We start from the raw sequence: 26,605 nt of genomic DNA, 5'->3' as shown, positions 1-26,605 counted from the left end.
TCTCTCTCTCTCTCTCTCTCTCTCTCTCTCTCTCTCTCTCGATCTCTCTGGATCCCCAATCTCACCTCCATATTTTGTCTGTCGATTCTCATCTTCTTTTTTTGTCTTTCAACAAATCGTCATTTAAGGCTTCAAGAACACCAACCCAATCCCTCCAGAAGAGAGAGAGAGATAACAAAGAAAAGAGAGATCTTCAATTCCATTCTCGTACATGCAAATCACAATCCATGCTATAGATAGTTCCTATTCCTCCTTATTTATTGCGTATATCTGTTCATGCATGTCCAGGTGGAAAGAGCATTATTACTTCAAAATAGAATTAGACATCTGTTTTAGGCAATTAGTTTCCATACATAACATGTATACGTAGTCATGACGCATATACATATGTAGATGTATTATATATGTATGCCTGGCTCCCTGTATGCCATACGCTTAGCCCATCGAGTATCGATGACCTCCGTGGATGGCGTATGAGGAGCCATGCATATCCTCATACATATATATACAGATTTTTGTAATTATGTTATGGTATCTATTGAATTGTGTTGAGCTTGTAAAAGTCTCTCTATTCACTGCCTCATCATGTGTAGAAGATTAGAGGTACATCACTATTCCATCATATGGCTTCGTCTTGTGATTTCCATATATTCCTTTGATAGATATTTGTTGGTGACCATCAGATTCCGTTCTTTCAATTCGTATTTTACCAGTACACATGTTTGTCATATCACAACACGTCTTACGAGGATTTCTTCTGTGTTCACATCAGTTTGGCATTTTGTTTTATTTTTTTTGAAAGGAAATGGTTGATTATATCGATAGCTAATTATTACATTCCCGTACGGTTCAGATAGCTTTTGTATCTTTTCAATCATATCGATTCTATGAATCTGTTTGTATATATAACTTGTGAACTACCCTTGTATCTTATAAACCTAGTGGTGCTTATTACATTTTGGTTTCACACATTTGTTTACACATGCACGAAGTTGCCTTACCACACATTTCGGACTTTGTTTTCGTGAGGTATTGCAATAATTGCATCTGGTTTTGTTGGTCTTACATTGAAAATGCCGCATATTATAGTTTTGCAATAAAAATATAGACTATCATGCTTATAGATATATAATTCCAAGAATGTTTAAGATTTTATTTGACATAGACTAGCTATTTTTGTAGTCTATATGTACTTATGAAAATATGTTTATTGTCACTTAAGTATTCTAAATTCTTTCGTCCCGAAATATTGTTTACCTTTGTAATAATATTGCTAATTACCACTAAAAATAAAAAAGAACAATAACTAAAATTTTCTTGAAGTAGTGAAAGTGAATTACCAATATACTAAAGCAACAAGACAATTCAGATGTACGCTATTATATAATATCGAGTCCTAGCCGTTAGTCTCGACGTTATTTACACTTGACTACTTGAATACTATGACACTATAATTAATTATGCACTTCATTAGTTTGACCCCAAAAAAATTACACTATTAATTCGTTAGCCACTTCTTTTTTTGTGTGTGACAATGGTTAATATGTATATATAGTTTTATAAGATGGATGCTTTGAGATTTGTTTGTGTTTTGGAAAGATAAATGTTTATAGTTGCCTATGCGAAATTAATTTTGTATTTCCTAATTTTACGAATATAAACTGAATATAAGAAAATACAAATATTAGTTATATCATTGAATTGAATTAATAAAATGTATAGCTTTTAAGATGTTAAACAAAGGTATATCTATTAAAGTTTTAGCATCAATTTAATTCGTTTATCTTATTACTCTACAACTATAAATCTTTATTTTTTTGGGGTCAAAAGTCTACTACTATACTCCTATGTAACTCGTAGCTATTTACTAGCTTTATGATATTTGTTGTTATAATATTACATCTGAGGAAAAATAGTTAAGAAAACTGAAATGTTATTAAATTGGAGAAATCCTAGGAAAGGGTGAGCCTGCGGTGCCTGTAATTATTCCAAGCATCCATCCAACCACGCGTGAGACTGTTGACACAAACACACATGACAATGTATAGCCTCAACTTTTTATTTTCTTTTTTCACTTTTTTCTTTTCATTATAAGAAGAACTTATGTTTTCTAATAATATTATAGTAATGTCTATAAGCATACTTCATTCATGGAAGTGAAGAGAAATGATTTAACAATAAGAAAATAAGTATTAGGTGGTGTTGTGATTCTTGTCATGATAAAAAGTACGTAGTTCATCTATTATAAGTAACACATTAATCGTTCATATATATTTTAAATTCGAGAGGTTTTAAATATAATATTAAACCATTTAAAGTTTATCAAATTTTAAATCTTTACGATATAAAAAGACAAAATTAGATAATTACATATGAAAAAAAAATCAAATTGTATGGAAGACATTTGAATTTCATGTATTAAACAAATTTTGCCTAAATTAAATATTAGAAAAATACAGCATATATATATATATATATATATATATTCCTATCTTAAGTATAGAAAAATTTATCATGGTTTATGAAGGTTTTAATTATATTTATGACAAAAAGATTAATAATATACAGTTTATGTTAATAAATATATGATTTAAAGTTAAATCTGATAAATGACAGATTACTTTTATATTGCTTGTGAAATAAATATATGGAAGTTAAGTTAGAAACAAACATAAGTAAGAAACCCACATTATATAAATCCTACACGTACGTAAACCAAACTTCTTTCGAGTCTCAATTATTTGATTTCGCTAGATAGTCAATACTCGTATATTACAGACTCGTAGCATATCACATCAATTTGAATAAATCATTCGTTTCATCCTTTTCTTGTATGCTAATATATGAAGTTTGATATTGGAACTATAATAAAATTATGGGTGGTAAGGTAATGATGAAAGAAAAAATAGAAAGATATAATGTTTTCTTTGCTTTGGGAATCAACTTTTTTTTTTTGATATTGTTGTAAATAATCATCAAAGAAAATGTGTGTTATAATAATGATAAGGGGATGGACCACACTAGTCCCTGTAACTCTTGTGATTGGGTATTAGGGAATGATGAAATGTATTTTTCTAATAATATCAGTCAAAGTAGGTCAACAAAGAATTCTCAACAACCGAGGGCCACGCCTCATTCCACTTTTTTTTCAATCAATTCTTGTTTAATTCGATTTCTAAATTATACTTAGGCCGTTATCGATATATGTGATGTGATATGTGTGTGTTTTACATAGTATAAGACAGATTCTACCTCTTAGTGTGGTTATTTTCCGTATATTTAAATCATATACTAACATGTAGAGATGTCAAGCGGAGTGTGGTTCGGTCCATGTTTAAAGAAAAGCGACCAAAGAAAAATTTGGGATGTAATCTGGTCTGGTCCAATGTTTAGGGAAATCTAAAAAAAATATAAACTTCGTCAACATATATAGGTATTCTTCAAAACTCAAATTATTTTAAAATTGATCTATTCTAACACTTAAAGATTGTCTTTTGGTTTTTCTTTAGAAAAAACACAAGGCTAGGCTTTGAGATTTTGGTAGAGAAGAAGAGACGATTTTGGTAGGTAATCTTTGGAATTTTAATGTAGATATGGTGAAATATATAGAAAGTTTGTGGGGAAAACTGCAAAACAAATATCCAATATATAGCACTTGTGAAATTCATGGCAACTTTGGGGAGGGAAATTGCAAAACAAATATCATTGTGTACGTGCACGTGTACGTACGTGTTTTTCATCTAATACAAAACACAATCACTAAACCAAACTGGTAAAATAATTGTCTTTTGTTTTATAATTGCAACATAAGAGGTTATTATTTTTTACATCTTAAATTCTGTCCAAAAATAAAAATAAACATTTTAGGTCAAAGTGCCATGTATAGACTCTGATATCATTAGTTTTTGGGCTATTTCCCCTGAGTTTGTGAGTTGGGTAATCACTAATCAGTATAACCAAAATTGCTCTCCGGTTTGGTTAAGTCTTAGTTATTTTCTATGTCTTATGTTAGATAAACTTAACCGGCTCAAATTTGAGCTAATTCCATCAGCTCTGGATTGCACGTGAACATCTGTTAACCAAGTACAGAGTACAGACGTTATTTAAGTAAAGGCAATAACGAGGTTAAAAATGAACGAATACCTTTTAAAAAGTGAAATAATTGAATTTGCATTTTACTTTTGACTGATAAATAAAAGAAATATTCACAAAACATTTAATTTTGAAACTTTATAAAAACTCTTTTAGTCAACTTTCCATTTATACAACCAAAGTGGAGTGAACTGAATAAATTTGGTTTTCAACTGAAATTAAACCATATTTATCTATAAAAAAAAACTATTAACCCGGTTTAACCAAACTGATGTAACAAAAATCGAACCATTAAACTCTCGCAAGGTCCTCCTAAATATTCCATGGTTCGAGTATGTTTACATTTTGATCATTATAAAACGGAAGAGACTTTGAACATTAGTCTGCAACTGCAAGTGCAAAATCTAACCAGTAAAACACTTACTTTAGACCTATACTTTCTGATTGCATATGACAAACAAATCTGTGGGTTTATTACTTTGATAACCAATTATTTTACAATTTGTAACGAGTAAGAAAAAAAAAATACAATGCTGAAAATATTTTCACATTTTGAGAGGCTATAGCAAACTTAAAAAGTGAGTCCAGACTTGACTATGAGATCAAGAAAACTCAGAAGATTTCTGATATTAGGTCTTTCATTGGGATTCTCCCTCACAGCAAGCTCAGCTAGTTCAGCCAATTTAAGCAAAGGCTCTACATTTCTTGGCAAACCAATGTTCCTATCGATAATCGCAGCTGCTTTCCCTTTTCTGATCAAAGGAACCGCCCATTCCGCAATCCCGGGAGGATCAGACTCTCTATCAATAGCTTTCCGCCCGCTTAGTATCTCAAGAAGCACAATACCAAAGTCATACACATCACCTTCTCTATCACTATTGCTTGAATCCCTTTCGTTCGAGCTTACCAATCCGAAATCCGCAATTCTTGCACACATTTCACCGTCCAACAAGATGTTTGACGTTTTCACATCTCTGTGGATTATAGGAGGATCTACTTCGTTGTGTAAGTAATCAAGTCCTCTTGCAGCTTGCAACATGATCTTCAGTCTCATGCTCCAATCTAATTGCGAAAGATCACCATGTAGATGATCATGAAGCGTACCGTGCGGCATGTACTCATAAACCAAAAGCCGTTCTCCCATCTCCGAGCAGTAACCTAACAAATTCACAATATTGTTGTGTCTGATTTTGCAAAGAATCTCTAGCTCGGACTCAAAACCTCGGTTGTTAGAGTGGATGATCGTTGCAGCATTCGCTCTCTTGACAGCAACATGTACACCATCAGACAAAACAGCTTTGTAGACAAACCCGAAGCTACCTCTTCCAAGCTCGTTGAATTCTTTAAACCCGTGAGTCGCGTCTTTAAGCTCCGAGAGACGGAAGAGTTTAGTTTCGCCGAGAGATACAGCGGTTGGTAGATTAACCGACTGAGGAGCCGGATCAGGATCAGCTTCGACAGAGTTTTTATCAAAACAGAGACAACAAGTCATTTTGCTTCTCTCTTCATCATCTCTTTTACTACCTTTCGTCATCTTTGGTATAAAAGACAAACCAATCAACATCACCAAGAAACCTAAAACAGAACACCCTATAATGATCACCAATCTCCGTACCTCTCTCTGCTCTTTCTGCTCGTGCGTCTTCGACTTCGCAGCTCGCATCTTACAGATACCGTAACAAGAACTGTTCTGACATAACGAACAAGGAGTACAGACTCGATCCGCGTTTGGATTACAAGTACTAGAAGGGAAATAGCCTTCCAAGCAACTGATCCCACATCGTAAACATATATTTAGGTTATGAAACGAGCACAAGCTAGTGAGCTCAGATTCTTTCAAGATACTTGCGTTGAAAGCAAACGAACCATCACCACAATTACCACGAGGAGAACACACCCCGGGGCTGCATAGCTCCAGAGGAGGACTATAATCAGGTTTCGAAGAATCATGAACTCTCCAACAATCAAGAACCAAATCAAGCTCCCTAACACCACAAGTTGTTGAATCAGAAGACGAAATCGCCACAAACCCTGAAGTATTAGGAGCTGATGATGGTGATGTTAGGTTTCTTCCCCAACACTCAACTCCATGATCATCCTCACGTATACCACAATAATGATTAGCACCAGCTGAAAGAGCTATAAACCGAGGCCGGTTCGGTAACGTACCAAACTCTGTTTCATCACCAAAGCATTGGAGTTGACCTGAATCTTTAGAGACACCACAAACAGAGTTCCTCCCAGAAGCCAAAACCTCGAACTCTTCATTATTGGAGAAACCTAAACCGTTTGATTTTGGTCCCCAACAAACCAAGTCTCCATCTTTAGTAACACCACAAGTAAACCCATCTCCAGAAACAATCTTACGAAACATGAGACTATCTATGTAAGGACTATGAAAAGAAGAGTTCCAAAGAAGACCAGATGTGAAATTGGTGCTATCACTATACTCCCAGCAATGAACAGGACCATAATCAGGACCTGAATAGTACAATCCACTAATAGCACAAACATGGTTGTTACCAGAAGCGATCTGAGAGTAAGAATTATACTGAAAAGCTCGAGGAACGAGATTCTCAGAAGGATCTTGAAGGTTCCAGCAAAACGCACGCGAAGTGTTCGACGTAATGGCGCAGAGAAAGCCTTCACCACCTGAGAGAGAAGTCATGGGAGGAGAATAACCGGAGATTTNGTTCCTCCCAGAAGCCAAAACCTCGAACTCTTCATTATTGGAGAAACCTAAACCGTTTGATTTTGGTCCCCAACAAACCAAGTCTCCATCTTTAGTAACACCACAAGTAAACCCATCTCCAGAAACAATCTTACGAAACATGAGACTATCTATGTAAGGACTATGAAAAGAAGAGTTCCAAAGAAGACCAGATGTGAAATTGGTGCTATCACTATACTCCCAGCAATGAACAGGACCATAATCAGGACCTGAATAGTACAATCCACTAATAGCACAAACATGGTTGTTACCAGAAGCGATCTGAGAGTAAGAATTATACTGAAAAGCTCGAGGAACGAGATTCTCAGAAGGATCTTGAAGGTTCCAGCAGAAAGCACGCGAAGTGTTCGACGTAATGGCGCAGAGAAAGCCTTCACCACCTGAGAGAGAAGTCATGGGAGGAGAATAACCGGAGATTTCACTGGGGGACCGGTTTAGTGATCGGTTAGTGTTTCCTCTGTCCCAACAGATGACTTCTTGCTTCCCGCTAGCGTCAATGGCGCAGAAGAATCCGTTTTCGCCAAAAGCTGCGGCGATTGTTCCCGTTGAGCCATACCCTGAAACAGTAGTGATGATGAGTGATGATGAGATGAAGAAGAAGAAGAAGAAGAAGATGTGGGAATTGGGTTGCATTTTTTTGAGGTTAATGGGTTTGATGATGAAAGTTGTGGTGGTGAGATGATGATGATTGTGATTGTGAAGGCTGTGGAAGAATCGATCTGAGTAGACATGTTAATGAATACAGAGTTCTTTGGTTTTGTCTTTTTTTTTTTTTTTTTTATAATTAAAGAATAAAAATAATAATGGAAGTGAGCTGTTTATGTCTGCTGGGGGAAGAAGGTTCATTGGAGAGAGACAATCAAGTTTACAACTTGGTCAGGTTGATCGAACTTACCAATCCAAGAAAATTTTATAACTTACTAACCAGTTTCTGTACGGACAGTTAACTGTGTGAGGGGATCAGCTCTGTGTCTATGTCATTGGAAATGACGACGATGCATAAACAAATATTTTTATATATACCCAAAAACAGTAATCCTATAAATTAACTGTAATTTATTACTCCCTCCGTTTCACAAAGAGTGTCATTCTGGAGATTTTTCTTTGTTTCACAAAGACTGTCATTTTACAATTCCAATGCAGTATTTTATATTTTCAATGCATCTTTTACCTTAGATTTCCTTGTTTTACCCTTAATTATAACTAAAATAGTCTATTAAAAACTTATTAAATAAGGGCATATATGTATATTTCAATGTTTTCTTAATTTGTGTGAAAAGTGTCAGAGTGACACTCTTTGTGAAATGAAGGGAGTATTTTTTATAGATAGCGTTACATATTAGGCATGTAGGCTAACACAGTATGATAATTATACTATAATGGCACACATTAAATTGTTTTATCAATGTAAAATATGGAGATGAATATAAGTAGTACTATATAACAACTATATATAGACAGAACTTAACCTTTTACCAAAAAAAAAGGAAACTGTATAGTCAGAACTTTTTAAGTTTTAACATGGCGGAAAAACAAAGGATTAATTATAGAATTAGGCATTTTTTTCCAGAATTTTATCGATTTAGGAACTATAGTCCATACTTGCACAAATAGGCATTTATATTCAACAAAAATTACCAAATTGCCCATCCTCAATAAACGCTCAATTCTCTGTTCGACGTTCTCTCTTCCTCTCTCTCCTGCCCGTGAGCCTGTCTTTTTCTTCTTCTGATCTTAAATCTCTTCAATTTGATTTTCTTCTGATTCTTAAATCTCTCCGACGATGGTTTGTGAATATGGTCCACTTATGGTTTAATTAGTGATGAGATCAGATGAACAACAATATGGTGATGATGATTCGGTTGCCCAAATTTAGTGTCAATTTTTAGATGCGATTGGAAGTTTTATTCGATTAATCTTTATAATTAGAGCCCTTGGGTTCACAAGATAGTATCTTCTTAGGGTTTAGTTTTCTTCATCTAAAACAAACAGATTGAATCTATTGAAATCTTTGGATCTGAGATGGTGTTGGCGAAGCGATTTTTTTTTTGGGGCAAAGGAATTGGTGTTGTTAGTGACGGAGATGGTGTTGATCGATGGAGCACAGTCGTGAGAAGAAGCCATGGTTGTGGTGAAAAGGAAGCGCTGGTTTTATTTTTGTCTTCCTCTGATTTTGATCGGCGAAGGAGAGATGGTTGGGTGAAGAGACAGAGGGCAAAAAAGTCATTTTTCTTCTCAAAAAATGCCTAATCACGCAAGTACGGGTAAAAATGCTTTATTTCAAAGTTTTAACTCACAAAATACCTAATTCTATAAATATCCCAAAAACAAACTTCTAACAGTAGATTTATTTTATTCCCAAAGTATTTAGTCATCATATAAGAAAATTTTGATACAGGTCAAATTGACTAACCATGTATGAAATATAGTACGTAATAATCGCTAGTGGTATATTACGTAAAATATTTCAGTTAACTCGTAACACATAATTATTATACGTTAACTTTTTTGTCCCTGGGAGCGAAGTACAAGTAATTAGCTAGTTGGATGCTTGCTTTTTCTTAATTTCGTTCTAAAAACTTACAAGCAAGACAGAAAAAAACTTGGGTTTCTGAGCAAACCAAGACAATTAAGATTTAGAGAAAAGAAATAGAAGTGGTGTCGTGCAAATTAGAGTACGGTCAAAGGGGTTAATAGTTGACTTTGCATTTAATCATAAGTTCGAAAAGCACATGCATGCCTTTCTCCACGTGATATTAGCTTAAACAGTGCCGTTAATTATAATATCCATCCATCATACCAATTTCTTGTTGTCAACATCAGTAGTATCTCATTAATTCCCCTATATATCTCTATGCAAAAGACTCGAAATCTCATTCTTCAATTTAATAGTGAATCCTTTAACCACTAGATCACATTAGTTTTTCTTAAATCTATGCATATGAAAAGGATATTTATATGAGAAACCTAAAACATTACTAGCTAGTGGCAAGAAAACCAGAATATTACTCAACATGTTCATAATAAATTCACAATAACCACACATTACTATACTGGTCAACAATTCTAAAATATACTAATACGTTGCCTGAAGTCACATTTTCAATTAATAAAATTGTTTAGTGTATATAGTAATGATATCAACCACAATTTTTGTGAATAATTAATAATGTTGGTGAGAGTTCCGAATTTACCGTGAAAACGCGCCAAACGTGGTTACTGTTCACACTCGGATTAAAAAAACGTAATTAATAATGCAACGTCAAGTCTCCGATTATGTGTTTAATCAAGGATATTCTGTACATTAAACTCCAACTATAAACTACGTAATATACCATGTGAACATTGAATTAAAGAATTAAACAAAATCAAGTGTTGGGATAATAATAATAGAAGAGAAGATCTCTCGCACAAAGGATCACACCAGATTTAATTAGGGCAAAACTTGAAAAAGAAAACACAGTGTTTGGAAGGGAGAGAACATCGGCCTGTGTTAAGTGGGTCAAGTAGATACTGTCTTCTCTGTCTTTTACTCCAAATCATATACGTTTACATTGATACATATCATAAAAATTTGATATAATACACATAATACAGCCACTTGTCGATCTTATTTTTTGTTGTCAGCATTGAATTACAGGTTGTTCTTACACATTTTTAATTTAAAAATATCTTTACTAAATCACTAAAACACAAATAAAATTCTCTATTATTAAGAACGAAGCTGCTTCTCTCTTGGTTTATTTATTGTATCGAGAAAATACTAAATACCACTTGTCGAAGGAAGGTCGAAGATTGGGATCGGAGTAGATGGCTGGATTGAGTTTTGTTTCCCCTTCACTTTGATACGCGAGTTCTCTTTCCATAGATTACTGATTCACAAATCACAATCAATATTCCGATGCTGTAAGCAAGTGGAGTTTGTATACAAACAATTTACTATAAACATTAATTTTAACCATATATAAAATTTCACTTATGCTTGTGGATGTTTTTTCTCTCACTTTTAGATATGTACAAAACCGAGTTTTATATGACCGACCAATCAAACCTAATTGGTTAGTATAGAGTAACTCACATTCTTCAGCTACAACTTTTAGAGATATATATTTGGCTATAATGCTTTCCACAGTTACATGCATGTTGGTCTCACGTTTTCCCTCAAAAGACCCCCTTCTTTCCTCCCTTTTAATGGGTTAATCTTGATTGCCTTATTTCCTACTAACACATTTGATACATGGATTTGTAATATTTGCTTCAAATCACATATTCCTCTTTGGAAAAGAAAAAAAATCAAGACGTAACAGACTAAGAATGCATATAGACAAAAACTTGTATACTCATCAGCTATTCAATCAAAGAAATTCAATTAAACTACAAAAGTTCAGAAAATTAATAAAATATAGAACAGAGAATTTTATGTTGGTCTCTCCCAATCCATCCCATTCCACCGTGTCAGCTGCTCTCCTTCCAGGCTGCATCCCCCTCTATTTGATTTCCCACTTATGTCTATGAATCGGTACCATCATGTTCTTCAACAAAAAACAGCGACAACGAAGTCGATGTGGTGAAACAAGTGATGATAATATCTCACCTTTTGATGTTCTCTTCTTTATAATTCAACTAAAATTTTTAAAAACTTTATTTACAAAAAAATGTAAACTAACCTGGATCATGAACATCTAATGGACATCCTACCAAAAAAAAAAAATTAACATTTATACCATGTTTGTTAGAAAATATAAATAGGTTAAAATAAAAACATATATAAAATTATAATTATACCATGTTTGTTAAAAATATTTGGCTTATCCGTAGCTCTAGCATCACTGCATATCATCATGCCTCTCGTATCTTGGTTTTGGTTTTTCCAGAAAGTCAAAAAATAAAATCTGTACATTGAGAATCAAAAACATTAGCCATTCAAAAAATATGGCACACGTACTTAATAACATTAGCCATGCAAAAACATGAAAATCGGAAAGGCTAAAAATTAACAAGACTAAGATTAATGTATGAAGTTAATAGTGTCGACTAACAATAATAATAATCTAACCGAAAAACACTACAGGTCATTCGCAGCAAAAATATTAAATTACCTTGAATTAGAGATTTATGCTTGAAAGTTAAAAAACACTTCAATAATACAATTCTTTAATACTCAGAAAACAATTTTTCGAAACTTGCTTATGTAGCCAAGAAAAATTTATATATAATAAACAAAGAGGTGTAAGACATAGATGTGTGAAATGTAAAGGTGTAAAAATTAATAGATGTGAAACATGGAGGTACAACAAAGAGGTGTAACACATAGAGGTGTGAAATTAAAAGGTGTAAAAATTAATGGATGTGATTTTTGAAACCAGGAGGTACAACAAAGAGATGCAAAGACTAAGAGGTGTGATTTAAAAGGTGTAAAAATTAATGGATGTGATTTTTGAAACCAGGAAGTACAACAAAGAGATGCAAAGACTAAGAAGTGTGATTTAAAAGGTGTAAAAATTAATGGATGTGATTTTTGAAACTAGGAGGTACAACAAAGAGATGCAAAGACTAAGATGTGTGATTTTTGAAAGATGGGATGCGATGAGAAGACATGATTAATAATTTTAAACTGTTGGACTAAAACTAGAACTAATCTTATCCGTTGGATTAAAAGTTGACAAAAAAAAGTGAGTTTGCTATTATATATAGATATCTAACAGTTGATTTCACACATCGGTGGGTTTGTGTCCGGTCGTCACGGGACTAGTTAGAAGAATCGTAGGTTTTGTAGGGTAAACATACCGCAGATTGCAGTCTGTAGAAGTCATTGTTTCATGCATATTGCAGACCAGACCGTGAACCTTTATATTTGCTCAAATAATTAAAAAAACTTACAGAATATATTGTCTATATATGCTATCAATACATCATACTACTATATTTTAACTTCGATAAACGATAAACAATTTAAGACATATATATAGCCTATAAATAAATTTTTTCGATTTGTCTTGTTTGTGAATGTCCAACATAGATCATATCAAAGTACGTTTTGTAATTTTGTCTGTTTGGAATAGTTAGGAATCCTAACTTAGTTTATTGTACTTTTGTATAGTTTATGAGTGGATTATATTCGATATGTGATCCTTTTTATAAGTATAAAAAAGATTGGGCCGCTAGGCCCGATACTACCGTGCCGGTGATACTCTATACTGTTTTTTTTTTTTTTTTTAACCATTTATTAATGTTGATTTTCTTACCGCTTTGTTTTCTGTTTTTACCAAATCGGTAAAACCTTATCACGCTGACGTGGATCACTCCTCTCCGCCACAAAATATTAAAACTGGCAAAAAAAGAACAAAGTCAGTCGTAAAAGCTTTAGCGGACGGCACTCTCACTATCTCCATCGCCTCCGCTCCGATAACTCTCTGATGTCTCATCGATTTCACAATTCTAACTAAAACTCGTTTTTCTCCGATCAAACATGGCATCGGTATCTCCATCTCCGTCTTGTTCAACTATACCCACATCAGTTCGACGCTCGTCTCGATCACCTTTCGCCGTTGCTGAATTGAGGCGATTGAAACAGAGAAGAGCTATACCACCTGTGTCCGTAGGTCTCGGACACTTCGGCGATGTCGTGCGCAGTGACTTCGATTTCCTGAAGAACAAAATCGGAATCGGACTCCGGTGGGCGAACGAAGCTTTCCGAGTACCGGAAGTGACCAAATCCGCTGAGGAGTTGTTTTGGCTTCGGCATCTTGAGGATCATCGTGCTTCTATGAATTCTGAGAAACAATCTTGGCCTCAACCTTCATACTCAGGTTTGATTTTTCGATTTTGGTAGTCATGATTTTTAATTTGTTGCCTGACTCGATCAGAACAATGCTTTGATAGTAGATATCTGAGTTGTGTTTGATGCATTGCACGAGGTAGTAGTCTTATGATAGAGTAAAGCTTTTTTATAAACAAAGTAGAGAAATATTAGCTTCTTAGAGATGTTGGAATGGTGACTGTGGTTATAAAGTTGAGAGCTTTAGGTTGGAATATTAGGGGAAGTCGATTACTGTCAATCAAAATGCCTTTTGCTATCGATTTAATGGTTTTCATATAGATTGGAGCAAATGTGATAGGAATATAACAGCTGACAGATGAATGTAGGCGTCAGCTTATACAGCTTTCTTTGTATAGTTTAGGCTAATTTAATTTGGTTTCACTTTCTGTTTCTGAGAACTGCCTACAATCTCATTATCATCATTGAAATAACCAGCCTACTCATCTGTTGCAATGTATATTACACTAAAGAGGCGACAATGCCATTCTTGTAACTATTGGTTTCCCTTATCTGTGGCCCCATTCCTCATGTATTTGTATTTTTTATTTTTATTTACTGTTAGTGGTGATCATTTGCTGATGCAGTTCCAATGGTTTGGTAGGGCTCTCTGGGGTGGACTTGTTCATGGCTGATGTCAAAGCTTTAGAGGCATATGCTGGTTACTTTTACTGTCTTTCTAAGATGTGGTCAAAACCACTTCCTGAAGTTTATGATTCGCAAGCTGTTGCAGATTACTTTAATTGCAGGCCGCATGTCGTTGCCTTAAGACTTCTGGAGGTATCTGTTAGAAGTTTTGGTTGATATATCAACAACACACATAAATATTCTTGCTTTTTCTTGAGCAACATATATGGTGGAAGTGATTTTAATTGGTTGTAATGTATAGGTATTTTCCGCGTTCATGATTGCTGCCATCAGATTACGAACATCAGCTTCAGACAAAGGAAAAGATTTAGAAGCTTCAGAGCAGAATTTTGGGATGGTGTTGAAAGAAACCATGCTACGTTTGGGCCCTACTTTTATCAAAGGTCTGGCTATTTGCCTATTATTTTGAAGTATGAAACTATACATCAGTCACCATTTACATTTAGAGCCATATATTACGTACTATGCTCTGTTGCAAATGATAGTTCCCTTTCTTCTTCTTGTCCAGTTGGTCAATCGCTTTCCACGAGGCCAGATATCATTGGGACCGAAATCTCCAAGGTCAGATAGAAATTATGTTCGCACATGTCTTAATCTCTTAGCTTCTTATTGTCAGTTGTATTACTTTGTAGGGTTAATGTAATGTCTTGCAAGTTCATGTTTCCATGGTTCTTTCTCTGTTCTGCATGCCACATTTGGTTTAGTAATGCAGCTGTCTGACTAATTTGGTTTTTATGTTTTAACTTGGTTATGATTTGATACTGCAGGCACTATCTGAACTGCATGACCAAATCCCTCCCTTTCCCTGGTCTGAGGCTGTAAAAATCATTGAAGAGGAATTAGGTGGTCCTGTCGAATCATTCTTTAGCCAGTTTTCTCAAGAAACTGTAGCAGCAGCATCCTTTGGTCAGGTATTTACTCTGGTTTTTATCTTACAAGAATCATATGAATCAGCAAGTAGGATGCAAGCCTAATACTTGATATGCTATTTTTTAGGTCTACCGAGGAAGGACTCTTGATGGTTCAGATGTTGCAGTGAAAGTTCAGCGTCCTGATCTAAGACATGCAGTGCTACGCGACGTTCACATTCTGCGACTTGGGGTTAGTGTGAAATCTACTAAGTAATGTCAAATCTATCTGCTTTAATCATGTCAAGTTATATGATATTTTCTTTGAATTGTTGCAGTTAGGTGTACTGAGAAAGATAGCAAAAAGAGAAAATGACATTCGTGTATATGCTGATGAGCTTGGAAAGGGTTTGGCTGGAGAACTGGACTTTACTTTAGAGGCTGCCAATGCCTCTGAATTTCGGGTACTGGAAATTATACTTTTTGTACCTTTAAAACATGTTGTGAAGAAACAAAAGTTAATGCTTTCTACTTCTCTGGATAGAGAAGTTGCTTTTGTTCCCTTTAATTATGATGTGCTCATTATCGGTCCACGCCTTAAATTCCAAATACTCTAATGTTTTCCCACACAATGTGATCCTGTTCTTACTAGTATCTTTTTCTTTCCTAATTTTTTTTGGTGTACGTTGTTTCTTGAAGGAAGCCCACGCACGATTTTCCTATATCCGGGTTCCAAAAGTTTATCAACATCTAACGCGCAAAAGAGTCTTGACCATGGAATGGATGGTCGGCGAAAGCCCAACCGATTTACTCTCAATATCTTCTAGTTACTCTGATCATGACCTTCAGAGTAATGAGAAACAAAAATCCGAAGCGAGAAGGCGTCTACTTGATCTGGTAGGTTAACATATGCTTTATAGTAATGGTATAACCTCCCGATATTCTATTTTTTAATGTTTATTAGTAAAGACGTGTAACTGTTTGTTTATTACATTACTTCAGTTGACTCAGTGAAAAAAAGTAGAACTAGTTTGCAGATGCCTTCAGTTGTTTGTATTGAACTGCATGTTCACGTTATTTGTTTTGATCCATGTTAATTTGTTAGTACCATTTTGCTTGAATATATATGATGTTCGAGTGGCTTAGATTTTCTTTCTAATTTTCATTGTAGGTGAACAAAGGGATAGAGGCAACTCTAGTCCAACTCCTTGATACCGGTATTTTGCATGCAGATCCACATCCTGGAAATCTCCGTTACACAACCTCAAGACAAATTGGGTATCTTTTGACCATCCTTCAGCATTACTCAACAAAATCTGAGTGTGACAAGATATCTTGATTTGATAACCATTTTTTTTTTGTGCAAGGTTTTTGGACTTCGGTTTAGTTTGTCGAATGCAAAAAAACCATCAGCTTGCCATGCTTGCAGCAATTGTTCATATCGTGAATAGCGATTGGGCCTTACTTGTTGAAGCGTTGATTGATATGGATATCATCACGCCAGGCATTAATACCCGTCGTTTTACTATGGTAAGTAAATAATTCCCTGGTGGCTCAAATACTGTATTTTCAATAAGAATATAGCTAAAAAATGCTGAAGAAGTTGCTATCCTCATATCTTATGATTCTTGAAAAAAAATTACAGGATCTGGAATATGCATTGGGAGAGGTTGAACTTAAAAACGGGATTCCTGATATCGAGTTCACCAAGGTGAGACATATATTTCAAAAACTGTTGTTAGTGTATCTAATTGACAGTTTACATACACATATTTACGTGGACCCTAAAAACACCTTAGTTGTTTATAAGCCTACCATAACGAAAAGGCTTAAAATCATCTAAGAGTTCGGAATGTGGAGGGCCCTTTAGCTCAACGAACAATGTTAGGGTAAGTAGCAGAACCTAAATGCCAGAACTTACAGGAATATGTCATAAATTTCGTTTCCATTAGAGAGGCAAATATGCTATACTTTTGACCTTTAATTATAGCACATGGTATACCTGATTAGAAGAGTTTTTTTTTTTCTTGTAGTTCTTTCACATTCTTCTCTGTGTTAGTATCCTTGTACCTAGGTACTTTAACTTGCAAGGATGCTAGGAAAATCCTTCTGCACTCATATGTTGGAGCAGATTTTATCTTGTAGCTCTTACATGGGAGAATGCAACCGATCTACAATTGTTATAGTTTATCTTCTTGATGAGTACCATTTCATTCGCTAATTTGTCTTCCAATCTTTCTAATTTTCAAGGTGCTTAGTAAAATAGTCAAAGTGGCCCTGAAGTATCAGCTACGCATGCCACCATACTTCACACTTGTCCTCCGTTCTCTTGCTTGCTTGGAAGGTACTTGTGATTGAATCCTTGATTCATTGTTTGATTGGTTATCATGAAATAGAATACCATCAAAGCATGTTTTGAATATTTGAAGAACTTTTACCTTTTCAGCTGGTATCTGCATCTGCATTGATCGTGTATTACTTGATGGTCAATGTTAACTAATATTTTCTTAACGTGGTGCATGTTTGTTATATGGCTGTGATAGAAAAAAAAATGAATTCTGTCTAGGAAGTGATGTTAGATTATCATGGATGACAGTGTAGTCAGATAATTTNAATTGAATCCTTGGTTCATTGTTTGATTGGTTATCATGAAATAGAATACCATCAAAGCATGTTTTGAATATTTGAAGAACTTTTACCTTTTCAGCTGGTATCTGCATCTGCATTGATCGTGTATTACTTGATGGTCAATGTTAACTAATATTTTCTTAACGTGGTGCATGTTTGTTATATGGCTGTGATAGAAAAAAAAATGAATTCTGTCTAGGAAGTGATGTTAGATTATCATGGATGACAGTGTAGTCAGATAATTTCATTTGTCATCTCTTTCTAACCATGATTGGTTTCCATTACTTGGCATTTTGTATCATTCTTTTTGTTAGGCTTATATCCTAGTTCCGTTCATTTGTTATCAGCGTTTCTATTCATGTCTTACCAGGTCTGGCTGCAGCTGGAGATCCAAATTTTAAGACTTTTGAGGCTGCATACCCTTTTGTGGTTCAAAAACTCATCACGGAAAATTCAGCTGCAACAACGAAAATTCTTCATTCGGTATTACTCAGTTTCTAATGCGATTTATGTGACTTATTAGATTTCACAGCAAAATAAGATGGAAACTTTTTTATTTCACGTCCATAAAGCTATATTGCAGAGAATACTTTTATATCATTTCTAGTACATCTGGAAATTCAGTTACGAATCATTTCTGGACTTTGCACTTATTGATTTTCATTCGTTCATTGTGAAAGAAAGAGATTATATCTCTTAGGTAGACTGGATAAATTAATTAACTTCTGATGGTGTATGTAGGCAGTCCTTAACCGAAAGAAGGAATTCCGATGGGAAAGGGTTGCTCTTTTCCTGAGTAAAAGTTCTACAAGGTATAGTGAATGAGATTTTTGAATTATGTCTAGTTATCTTTTAGCTCTGCTGGATAAGTGGTTTGCTAGCTAATATGGCAAAGATGAGAACTTAAGTGTCCCTGGCTCTCTTCTAAGTTCCAAGTACTATGTCGAGCTTAGTAACAGAGAACCATAGTTAAATTGCAGAAGTATCAGATCAATATATTTTCGATTTGTGTGACTGGAATTTAGTTACAAGTAGTCAGATGACTCACTACAGTGGGCAAGTAATAGACATCTAAAGTAGCTTTGACTGCTAATGATTAGACATATTGAATGATCTTTACATGCAACTCCTGTCGTATTATATCCTCTTTTATAGTTCACTATCTTGTATTCTAGGTCTCTGTATAAGAAATTCTTTTGTACCTTCTGTAGGAAACAATCGCCACTGGTAACTTTATCAAGGGATGGAACTTCTGATGACAGTAGTTCCAATTTAACGGACAAAGATGCTGACAATGTAAGTTCGGTCTTGAGACTTTTGGCATCCAAAAACGGTGTGGTTCTTAGAAGACTCTTGATGGCTGCGGTTAGTTTCTACATTCTTAACGCTATTATTCCCGTCCTTTTGCCAGTTCTCTGGCCTCATAGATTAGTCTTTAACAACTTAAACAGGGAAGAAGTTACTTTTCTCGTTATGTCATCATATCTGTTATTATAAATGATGATATTTCCCCATGTTGGCTTTAATTTGTGGTTTTGAGTCGATTATCTTAATTTTGTGGAAATTGATCTTCAAATAATAAACTTGGGATGGTTCTCTGCTTCGATAAACAGAACGGAACTTCACTGATCCGGACATTTATGTCAAGAGAGGCACATGTCATCCGCCAGAAACTTTGCACGACGATTGCAAATACCATGTACCAATGGATGGTAGGAATCCTCGGAGTTCAATCCCTTAAATTCGTTTCTCTTCCAGACCCACCAGCATCTTCAGGAATCAATATTACAGTCAAAGACTTCAAGATTCTAATCAGCGACAAACGTGTTAGAGTGATACTAAGAAAGATACTGGAATCTGCAAAGAGGGACCGAGTCTTGATGCTCAGATTATGCTGGACTTCCTTTGTCATGTCTCTCACCACTACTGCTCTTGCTTGTCATCGGTTTGTGATCTCAGTCTCTGAAGGTTACATCAACTACTTATCTATGTCTGCTCCAGTCGCACTTCGTACCTGAACATCTCACAGAGACACATGACCAGAGCATCTAATGTATATTCTTGTCAAGACCCAAACAAAGGGTTCCTTAGTAAGGGGGAGAGAGATTCCATAGAAAGACTAAAGATTTTAGTGTATAGAGTTGTACCATATCTAATACTATCAGACAATCATATCTTCCGATGCATAATGTTAAATATCATTTTCTCTGCTTCAAGAACACATAATAGAATGCTCTCCACCATTTTTAGCAACCCTTTTCCCTGCTTTAGAACCTTTAAAATGCAAGTGGGGCATTATAAGTTAACTAGATGAAAAATCTGTTTACTAGTATGATGATATAATATATCATAAACGTTTCGATCTTGGAGCTAGAAGCAAACATCATAAATTTGTTACAATGTTTACAATGAACTGATCTTGCTATATATGTTGACTACATATTAATTATTATTAAAAAAAAAATCTCTAAAGAATTAGCTACAAATTATACTACTCAAAATTGCCAACATTCTATAAAATCCACACCGCACGAGATCATTCTTTTGCTAAAACGCAAATTTGATGCATAAGTGTAGACATATGTATGATCTTTCATCTTTGTCACAGATGATTTATTTTCAAAAGGAAAGACAAATATTTGTCCAATCTTAAGGATAATGATAGATAATTCAACACTTTTTTTTTTTTTTTGTAGTTATTATATGATAAACAAATTCAAATAGTGTCAGTAAGGATCGTATGTGATCAGTCATAATCAAAAACTCTTCCTAAAACCTTGAAATTTTTTACCAATGATTTGTGCGGATTTAAAAATTGTTCTTGAGAATGGCATCGACGCAACTTGTGTGGATCGTTACTAAACTTGAGAAGCTTTCCAAGTCTGTTTCTGAGTTTTGAGACAATATTGATGTTTGGATTTGCATTTATGCAAAACTGGATGTCTGGATTCCATGAACCGTATTGGGTCATAGGATTTGGTTTAGCAGTGTTTTTTCACTGTATTTTTTTTTTTTTTTTTATTTGTTAATGGGTCTAATTTATGTTCAAACCTAATTTTTAAGTTTAAACTGGTCCAACAATTTTTTTTCTTTATTTTGGAAAAGCTTTTGTCAATACCACGGAGATCTTTTTCCTAATTATAAACAAATAAAAACACAAATCAGAAAATTATAAATTATGTAAATAATTTTATTAAAAATCCATAAATTGAAGTAATTATTATATATTTAATAACTATATATTGTGATATTAATATAAAATATTTTTTGAAAGACTTTAGTACGTTTCGGTCAAAAAAAAAAGATATTAGTACGTTTATAATTGGTAGAATAAAGCCTTCTAGTATACCTTTTTTCCCTTTTTTTGCATGTATTTACATTTTTTTTTATATAAGAATTCCGTAGAACACATAATAGAATGCTCTCCACCATTTGTAGCAATCCTTTTCTCTGCTTTAGAACCTTTAAAATGCAAGTGGGGCATTATAAGTTAACTAGATGAAAAATCTGTTTACTAGTATGATGATATAATGCATCATAAACGTTTTGACCTTGGAACTTACAGCAAAAAATCATTACAGAAAAAAAGAAAAGACAAAGAAATAAGAGAAGTGTTCATTCTCAAGATTATATCATTTACAAAGAATGAACAGGCGCATGTTAAAAAGTATAGTGAGGTTCCTATTACTTCTTGAACGTAAATTCAGGCATATCAACCTTGACGTGTTCAACAATCTGCATCTCTTCTCTAACAGGACTTGCAACGTCAGCTTGGGGTTGATGACTATTGCTGAATTCAGAATCTGTGATCTCACGCTGGTAAGAGTGATTCTGTGATTCAGGGTCGAAGAAATGATGATGGCCATGGCCATGGCCGCTAAAATCAGAGAATCTAGGAGGAGAAGGAGAGGCAGTAAAGCTGGTTTGTTGGTCCAGGCTGCGGTGATTATAGTTGTGGAGGAGATGCACCGGTGACATGCCATGTGTTGGCGTAGTAGGGCGGCTCGACTGAGGTGTGTTAGATCCCGAGTGTCCATGTTTCGTCTGTTTCTTGGCCGTGTGGTGCCATTTCTTCAATGCATTGGCTACCCTATCGTTGAATATGGTCGGCCTCATTGTAGTTCCCATCTGCAATCACATACATTTTAGTGCTAGAAAAATCCTAATCGAAAACCAATTAATTTTGAATTATCACGAAGTGGTTTTGATGATATGGAAACTTAATAAATCCGGATAATTTACATATTTCTATGGTTAAAGTTTGTAGCAAGCCCTTGATGGTTTCAAACATGACGTGTATCAATATAGATTTGTAAGTTGTACCTGAGTAACAAGAGCATATAGAGGTAGAGTGATGTAGCTGCATAGAACTTGTATTAATACCCTGCCGTAAACAACAAGAAGTTTATGTTAGCGTCCATAAGATGATATTTTAGGTACACTATATATAGTTGAGGAAGTTAACAAACCCCATGCTGATCCTAATTGCAATATCTTCGGTTTTGTGATGGAAGCAGTTTCTGAGTGTGAACTCGTACTGCAACATTAATTTTAAAACCATAATCATTCATTTGTTAAAATCATATTTAAAATTGGAAAAAAGAAGGTTAGACTGTTATTGCTTACAGTGCTCCAAACGAAGAAAGCCAGTTGAAATGCATTCTGTAAGAAGAGAAAATTACATAAAAGAGTTAAAAATACACAGATGAAAAACATAAGAAAAATGAGTAAATACATACATGTATAAGAGTAAATAAATAAACTAAAGTATACCGTGAAAAGAACCAAGTGAATGAGGAAGAGAATGAAACGAGGCCGACCAAACCAAAAGAGATCATCACCCGGTTCAACCACAGGGGCTCCTTTAACCACATCTCCTTTATCTTGAATCCTTAATCCTAACTTGGATATAATCATTTGAAGTTTTGCTCCTACTACCAATATCACCTTCAATTCACACCATCCAATATAATACAATTATTATTTGTTCACGCAACTACATAATTAATAAATTGAAGACTTTGAATTTAAAAAGTGTTTATTACTTACAAGCAAGGGGATGAAGGGCAGCCAAAGATATGAATTCCATCCTATTTTAATTTGAAAAAAAAAATTGATGTTAATAATTTTTCATTGTTACATAGTCTGCATAATAGCTTAAATGAAATGAAATGATAGAGACAAACCATGTGTATTGGTCAATAAGAATAAGACAGCAATGCACCATATCAGTGGACTGCATTCACACAAAGATGTGAACAAGTAAGTTAATCAGATGATATTTAATAGTATTGTGGAAGATTAAAATTATTGCAAAAACATTATTAATGATTTTTATTATAAATAAGGGACTGTACCTTATACCCACAACCACCTTGAAATCTTCTTCCAAAGATCTTTGAATGTATTTTTGGAAATCGAAACGAGCTGCACTTCCTGCCGGCAAATGCGCCTGCACCAGTTCAGCCATTAGATTAATTAAGTAATCACCAATTTAGAAGCAAAAAAACCTAGCTTAGAATTTTACTAATAATGATTACTTACCATAATAAAGCCATGTCTTAGTGTGAGATAATCCACTTTTGTCACTGATCCAAAGAACTGTCTGAAGAAACATGTCTGCATGCATGCCCCGATTTATCCATAAGTACTTTTGTTGTCAATTTTTAACCAAATTATAGAAAATATTAAAAATAAAGAAACGCGAAAACTTACAATCCAGAGGGTAAAGGAAGACTTGCTCCAAATGTTCAAATGTCTACGTCCGAACGATGTGTCTCTTGCAAATCTGAACCTCTCTGGATCTATAATAGATTAATAGTTAAATAAAACCCCCATTGAATTAAATAAATTAAATCAGATAGGACATAACGTACACATATAGTTATGTAAGAAAGAAAAAAAAATATGAGTCAAACAATAGGCGGTGTGTCATTGGATAGTCTTGGTTCTCTAAAAGTCTATGAAATATACAACTAATCATTGTAATAAACTAACTTGAGATATGGATGAATAAACAAATTCGACTGATACGCGATCATGATGTTAACGTTTCCCGAAGTCAACCACCGAAGAAAATATTTTATTTACTCTTTCTTTAAAAATTGATATTTTAACAAATGTATTTTGGTTTTCTTTGACTACAACCACAAAAAGAAACTCATATGGCGATCAGATGATGGGTGGTATGTATGAACATACCATTGGCATATTGGTACTCAATTGTTTTGGTCTCTCTCTCCCATGACTTCCATTTCTTCATCTGCATATTACATACCATATTTATATATCACAAAATTAAACACATACATTTGAACTTGTGCAAAGTGTATAGAGAAGATCATGTACCTTAGTCTTCCCCAAAGCATAGGTTATAATGCAGTAGAGAACATGAAAAACAGCGAGCACAAAGATGAATATATGCAGCTGGTGGATACCATAAGCAGATACTAATGCTACTTTCCCCTGGAAAAAATAAATAAATAATAAGATTCTAAACAAAAACTTGGAAATATTAGAGGGTCTAAAATAATAAAACATACTTTCGCTGCGCATTTGTCATAACCCTTGGTGGCTAAACTTCGGCGAGGACTATAAAAGTCGGTGGAGTCAAAGTCTTCAAGAATTTTGCGGCCATCGTCGACATAATCTTTACCGTATTTAGCGATTTCTTGTTCGTGGCTACAAGGATGCCAAGTTTTAGCAACTGTTTTTGGAATGCAAATTTGAGAGACTGGATCTTGCAATACCACCAATAGAAGCGAGATGAATCCCAGTAGCATCAATTCTATATTCATGACAAACCAGAAAATAAAAAGTTAGTTTGGGAACCAAGATAGAGAAAGATCATACTTTGTGTATATAAAAATTGGTCCTCCAATGACAGAAAAGTGAACTTGCCTGCTTTAACCTTTTCAAGAGCTTCATTTAAAGCTTTCTTGTGCTTCTTTTTAAACCACTACAGTAAGTCAGAATAGAAGAATGAAAATTTGATTGAAGTTGTGTAGTAATTAATTAATTTAATATGTACTTCATTATGCAAAAAGACTAGAGAAAGTAAGATTTGAATTGCATATATTTCTCCTAAAAATGGAAAAGTGAAGGAGAAATATATATACGTACGTGACTAATAAAGTGCAAGAAATATTCGATCAAGATGGAAATGAAAAGAAGAACGAAGCAAACAACAGCGATAGCCCATGTTGGTGTCTCCTCTAGTGATCGCTCTTTTATCGCCATCACTAGTACTCCAAAAGTCTAGTTTCTAAAATGGATTAGCTTTTAGGGTTTCACAAGTTTTATCTAATAAGGGGAAAAGAAGAAAATGATATAGCCATTTGTTTCGGTTATGTCTATATATATATATGTTACAAGAAAACAAGATGCGTTGTTATTTTTTCTCAAAGAGAATAAATGAAAGTCAAACAAGTGAAGGCCGCAATTATTTATTAGAAAAATAATGGAACGAAGACTTTTGACTAATTCAAAGATAACGAGTTGAGATGAAGTGGCCCAAGGAGACTGGTTACGCCGTGTGAACCTATGCTACCACTTCTTATCGCATACCACAAAACAAAATTTTCAATTTTAAATGTAGTTTTGTCAATCGGTCGTTTTGATAAAGACCGAAAACTTGTTCATGAGGCGCATTCATCATTATTTTATATATTTATGACTTGATAAAAGAAATAATTTTTGGGAGTTATTATAAATTTACTGAATGAAGTTAATGTAAAAATTCTTATAAGAAGAAAAAAGCTTATTGTATTGTGAAATTTATTCATGTAGATGAACCAGTTTATCTATTTATTTTTGGGGATAAAACAGCGGCCAAGCGTTAAGCGATGTGAAATTAGCTGTCATATAATAGTTTATATTCCATTCGTAGTTCTTATTAACTTGTATTGAAGAAGAAAAATAAAAGTTCTTATTTACTTGTTTAGCCAAAAAGTTACGTAATGAGTTCATTCTTATATGACAGCTGATGAAAACGTTAAACCGATTTTGGATTTTGATGGTTGCCTAACAATAAGTGATGTTTCTATGTCATACCAGGATTAAAACCTCCAAAGCGGTACATTCATTCTTTTGGAAAATTCACAAAATTCCAGTATGATAATGTATGTGTTGTACGTAATGTCGTGTGTTACAGGTTGGACGACTATTCATCCGGAGTCAGGACATAGTTAGGTATGTTGGTTGAAGATGGTAGACCATATATCATTGATAAGATGTTGAGATATTGATTTTCATAAATACTGTCACAGTATTGACAATACTAAAAATTAAACCATTAAAAACATAACCAAAAAGCTGTGATAAGGGACCCAAGCAACTAAGCAAGGTGGTCTAGTTATTCGATTGCTAAAAATTTTACGGTTACACTTTTTTCACAATCACACATATGCAGTTACGTTACCGATGAAGCTATGCAACTTTTTCTTCATATGACCAGATGAAATCGAAATTTTATCTTCAAGCGAGAAAAAAAACTTCGGATCAAATTCTATCTAAAGCGTGAGGTGAAACTTAATTATAGTGAAGTCAAACTTAACCAAAAGCTGGAACTGAAAGTACAAACATGGGTTTGTTTATTAAATTAAAAAAACGTACATCGGTTTGACTATGATAATAGTTTCTTAAAATAATCATAGGTCGATTAGTAATAATACTGGCTTTATGGAGCGGACTTGATACGCAAGGTGACTAAAGAAAGAAAACACTCACTAACGGAGTAACGGTATTTACGATTTATAATCATTAAAATCTTCTTTCTACTTTATTCCCATAAGGCTTTTTGATTCCAATCTCGATAGAATAATTACCAAATTAATACAATGG

At 34.3% G+C, this 26,605-nt stretch overlaps 3 protein-coding genes across 4 annotated transcripts; 1 reads left to right on the top strand and 2 right to left on the bottom strand.

Annotated features, from left to right (window-relative positions):
• Window positions 4,544-7,718, bottom strand: LOC104785531 (serine/threonine-protein kinase-like protein CCR2). Of its 2 annotated transcripts, none has more exons than XM_010510762.2 (2): window positions 7,204-7,718; window positions 4,544-6,744 (listed from the first exon to the last, which is right to left on the bottom strand). In XM_010510762.2, exons 1-2 carry the CDS (start codon window positions 7,454-7,456, stop codon window positions 4,664-4,666), a joined length of 2,334 nt encoding a protein of 777 aa, XP_010509064.1. In that variant the 5' UTR covers window positions 7,457-7,718; the 3' UTR covers window positions 4,544-4,663. The 2 variants fall into 2 exon arrangements, with proteins under 2 accessions (XP_010509064.1, XP_019101249.1); XM_019245704.1 differs by having other exon boundaries at window positions 4,544-6,779; window positions 7,239-7,718.
• Window positions 13,166-19,985, top strand: LOC104785530 (uncharacterized protein sll0005-like). Its single transcript, XM_010510761.2, has 16 exons — window positions 13,166-13,632; window positions 14,245-14,420; window positions 14,530-14,671; window positions 14,797-14,849; window positions 15,056-15,199; window positions 15,285-15,389; window positions 15,475-15,600; window positions 15,836-16,033; window positions 16,308-16,414; window positions 16,504-16,666; window positions 16,782-16,847; window positions 17,387-17,480; window positions 18,135-18,247; window positions 18,506-18,576; window positions 18,976-19,129; window positions 19,378-19,985. Exons 1-16 carry the CDS (start codon window positions 13,293-13,295, stop codon window positions 19,780-19,782), a joined length of 2,457 nt encoding a protein of 818 aa, XP_010509063.1. The 5' UTR covers window positions 13,166-13,292; the 3' UTR covers window positions 19,783-19,985.
• On the bottom strand, window positions 21,255-25,091 carry LOC104785528 (MLO-like protein 12). The gene is made up of 15 exons (XM_010510760.2): window positions 24,887-25,091; window positions 24,665-24,722; window positions 24,307-24,551; window positions 24,113-24,229; window positions 23,966-24,026; window positions 23,480-23,568; window positions 23,309-23,383; window positions 23,122-23,216; window positions 22,951-23,000; window positions 22,814-22,854; window positions 22,538-22,711; window positions 22,391-22,426; window positions 22,234-22,301; window positions 22,088-22,148; window positions 21,255-21,892 (listed from the first exon to the last, which is right to left on the bottom strand). The coding sequence occupies exons 1-15, from the start codon at window positions 25,001-25,003 to the stop codon at window positions 21,449-21,451; spliced, it is 1,731 nt and encodes a 576-aa protein (XP_010509062.1). The 5' UTR covers window positions 25,004-25,091; the 3' UTR covers window positions 21,255-21,448.

This window comes from Camelina sativa, chromosome 5 (genome assembly GCF_000633955.1).
Source record: "Camelina sativa cultivar DH55 chromosome 5, Cs, whole genome shotgun sequence".
Taxonomy (NCBI): domain Eukaryota; kingdom Viridiplantae; phylum Streptophyta; class Magnoliopsida; order Brassicales; family Brassicaceae; genus Camelina; species Camelina sativa.
Note: the sequence above shows the minus strand (reverse complement) of the source record. Positions and strands in the feature narration are given on the sequence as shown.

Excerpts from the sequence above, each read along its gene's own strand:
- LOC104785531 (XM_010510762.2), bottom strand. The coding sequence starts at position 7,456 with ATGCAACCCAATTCCCACATCTTCTTCTTCTTCTTCTTCTTCATCTCA. Across the intron at positions 6,745-7,203 it reads TCCCATGACTTCTCTCTCAG|GTGGTGAAGGCTTTCTCTGC; the intron begins GTGGTGAAGGCT and ends CTTCTCTCTCAG.
- LOC104785530 (XM_010510761.2), top strand. The coding sequence starts at position 13,293 with ATGGCATCGGTATCTCCATCTCCGTCTTGTTCAACTATACCCACATCA. Across the intron at positions 15,390-15,474 it reads TTCACATTCTGCGACTTGGG|TTAGGTGTACTGAGAAAGAT; the intron begins GTTAGTGTGAAA and ends GAATTGTTGCAG. Across the intron at positions 15,601-15,835 it reads CCAATGCCTCTGAATTTCGG|GAAGCCCACGCACGATTTTC; the intron begins GTACTGGAAATT and ends TGTTTCTTGAAG.
- LOC104785528 (XM_010510760.2), bottom strand. The coding sequence starts at position 25,003 with ATGGCGATAAAAGAGCGATCACTAGAGGAGACACCAACATGGGCTATC. Across the intron at positions 23,384-23,479 it reads CTTCCTTTACCCTCTGGATT|ACATGTTTCTTCAGACAGTT; the intron begins GTAAGTTTTCGC and ends GCATGCATGCAG. Across the intron at positions 22,302-22,390 it reads CTTTCTTCGTTTGGAGCACT|TACGAGTTCACACTCAGAAA; the intron begins GTAAGCAATAAC and ends TTAATGTTGCAG.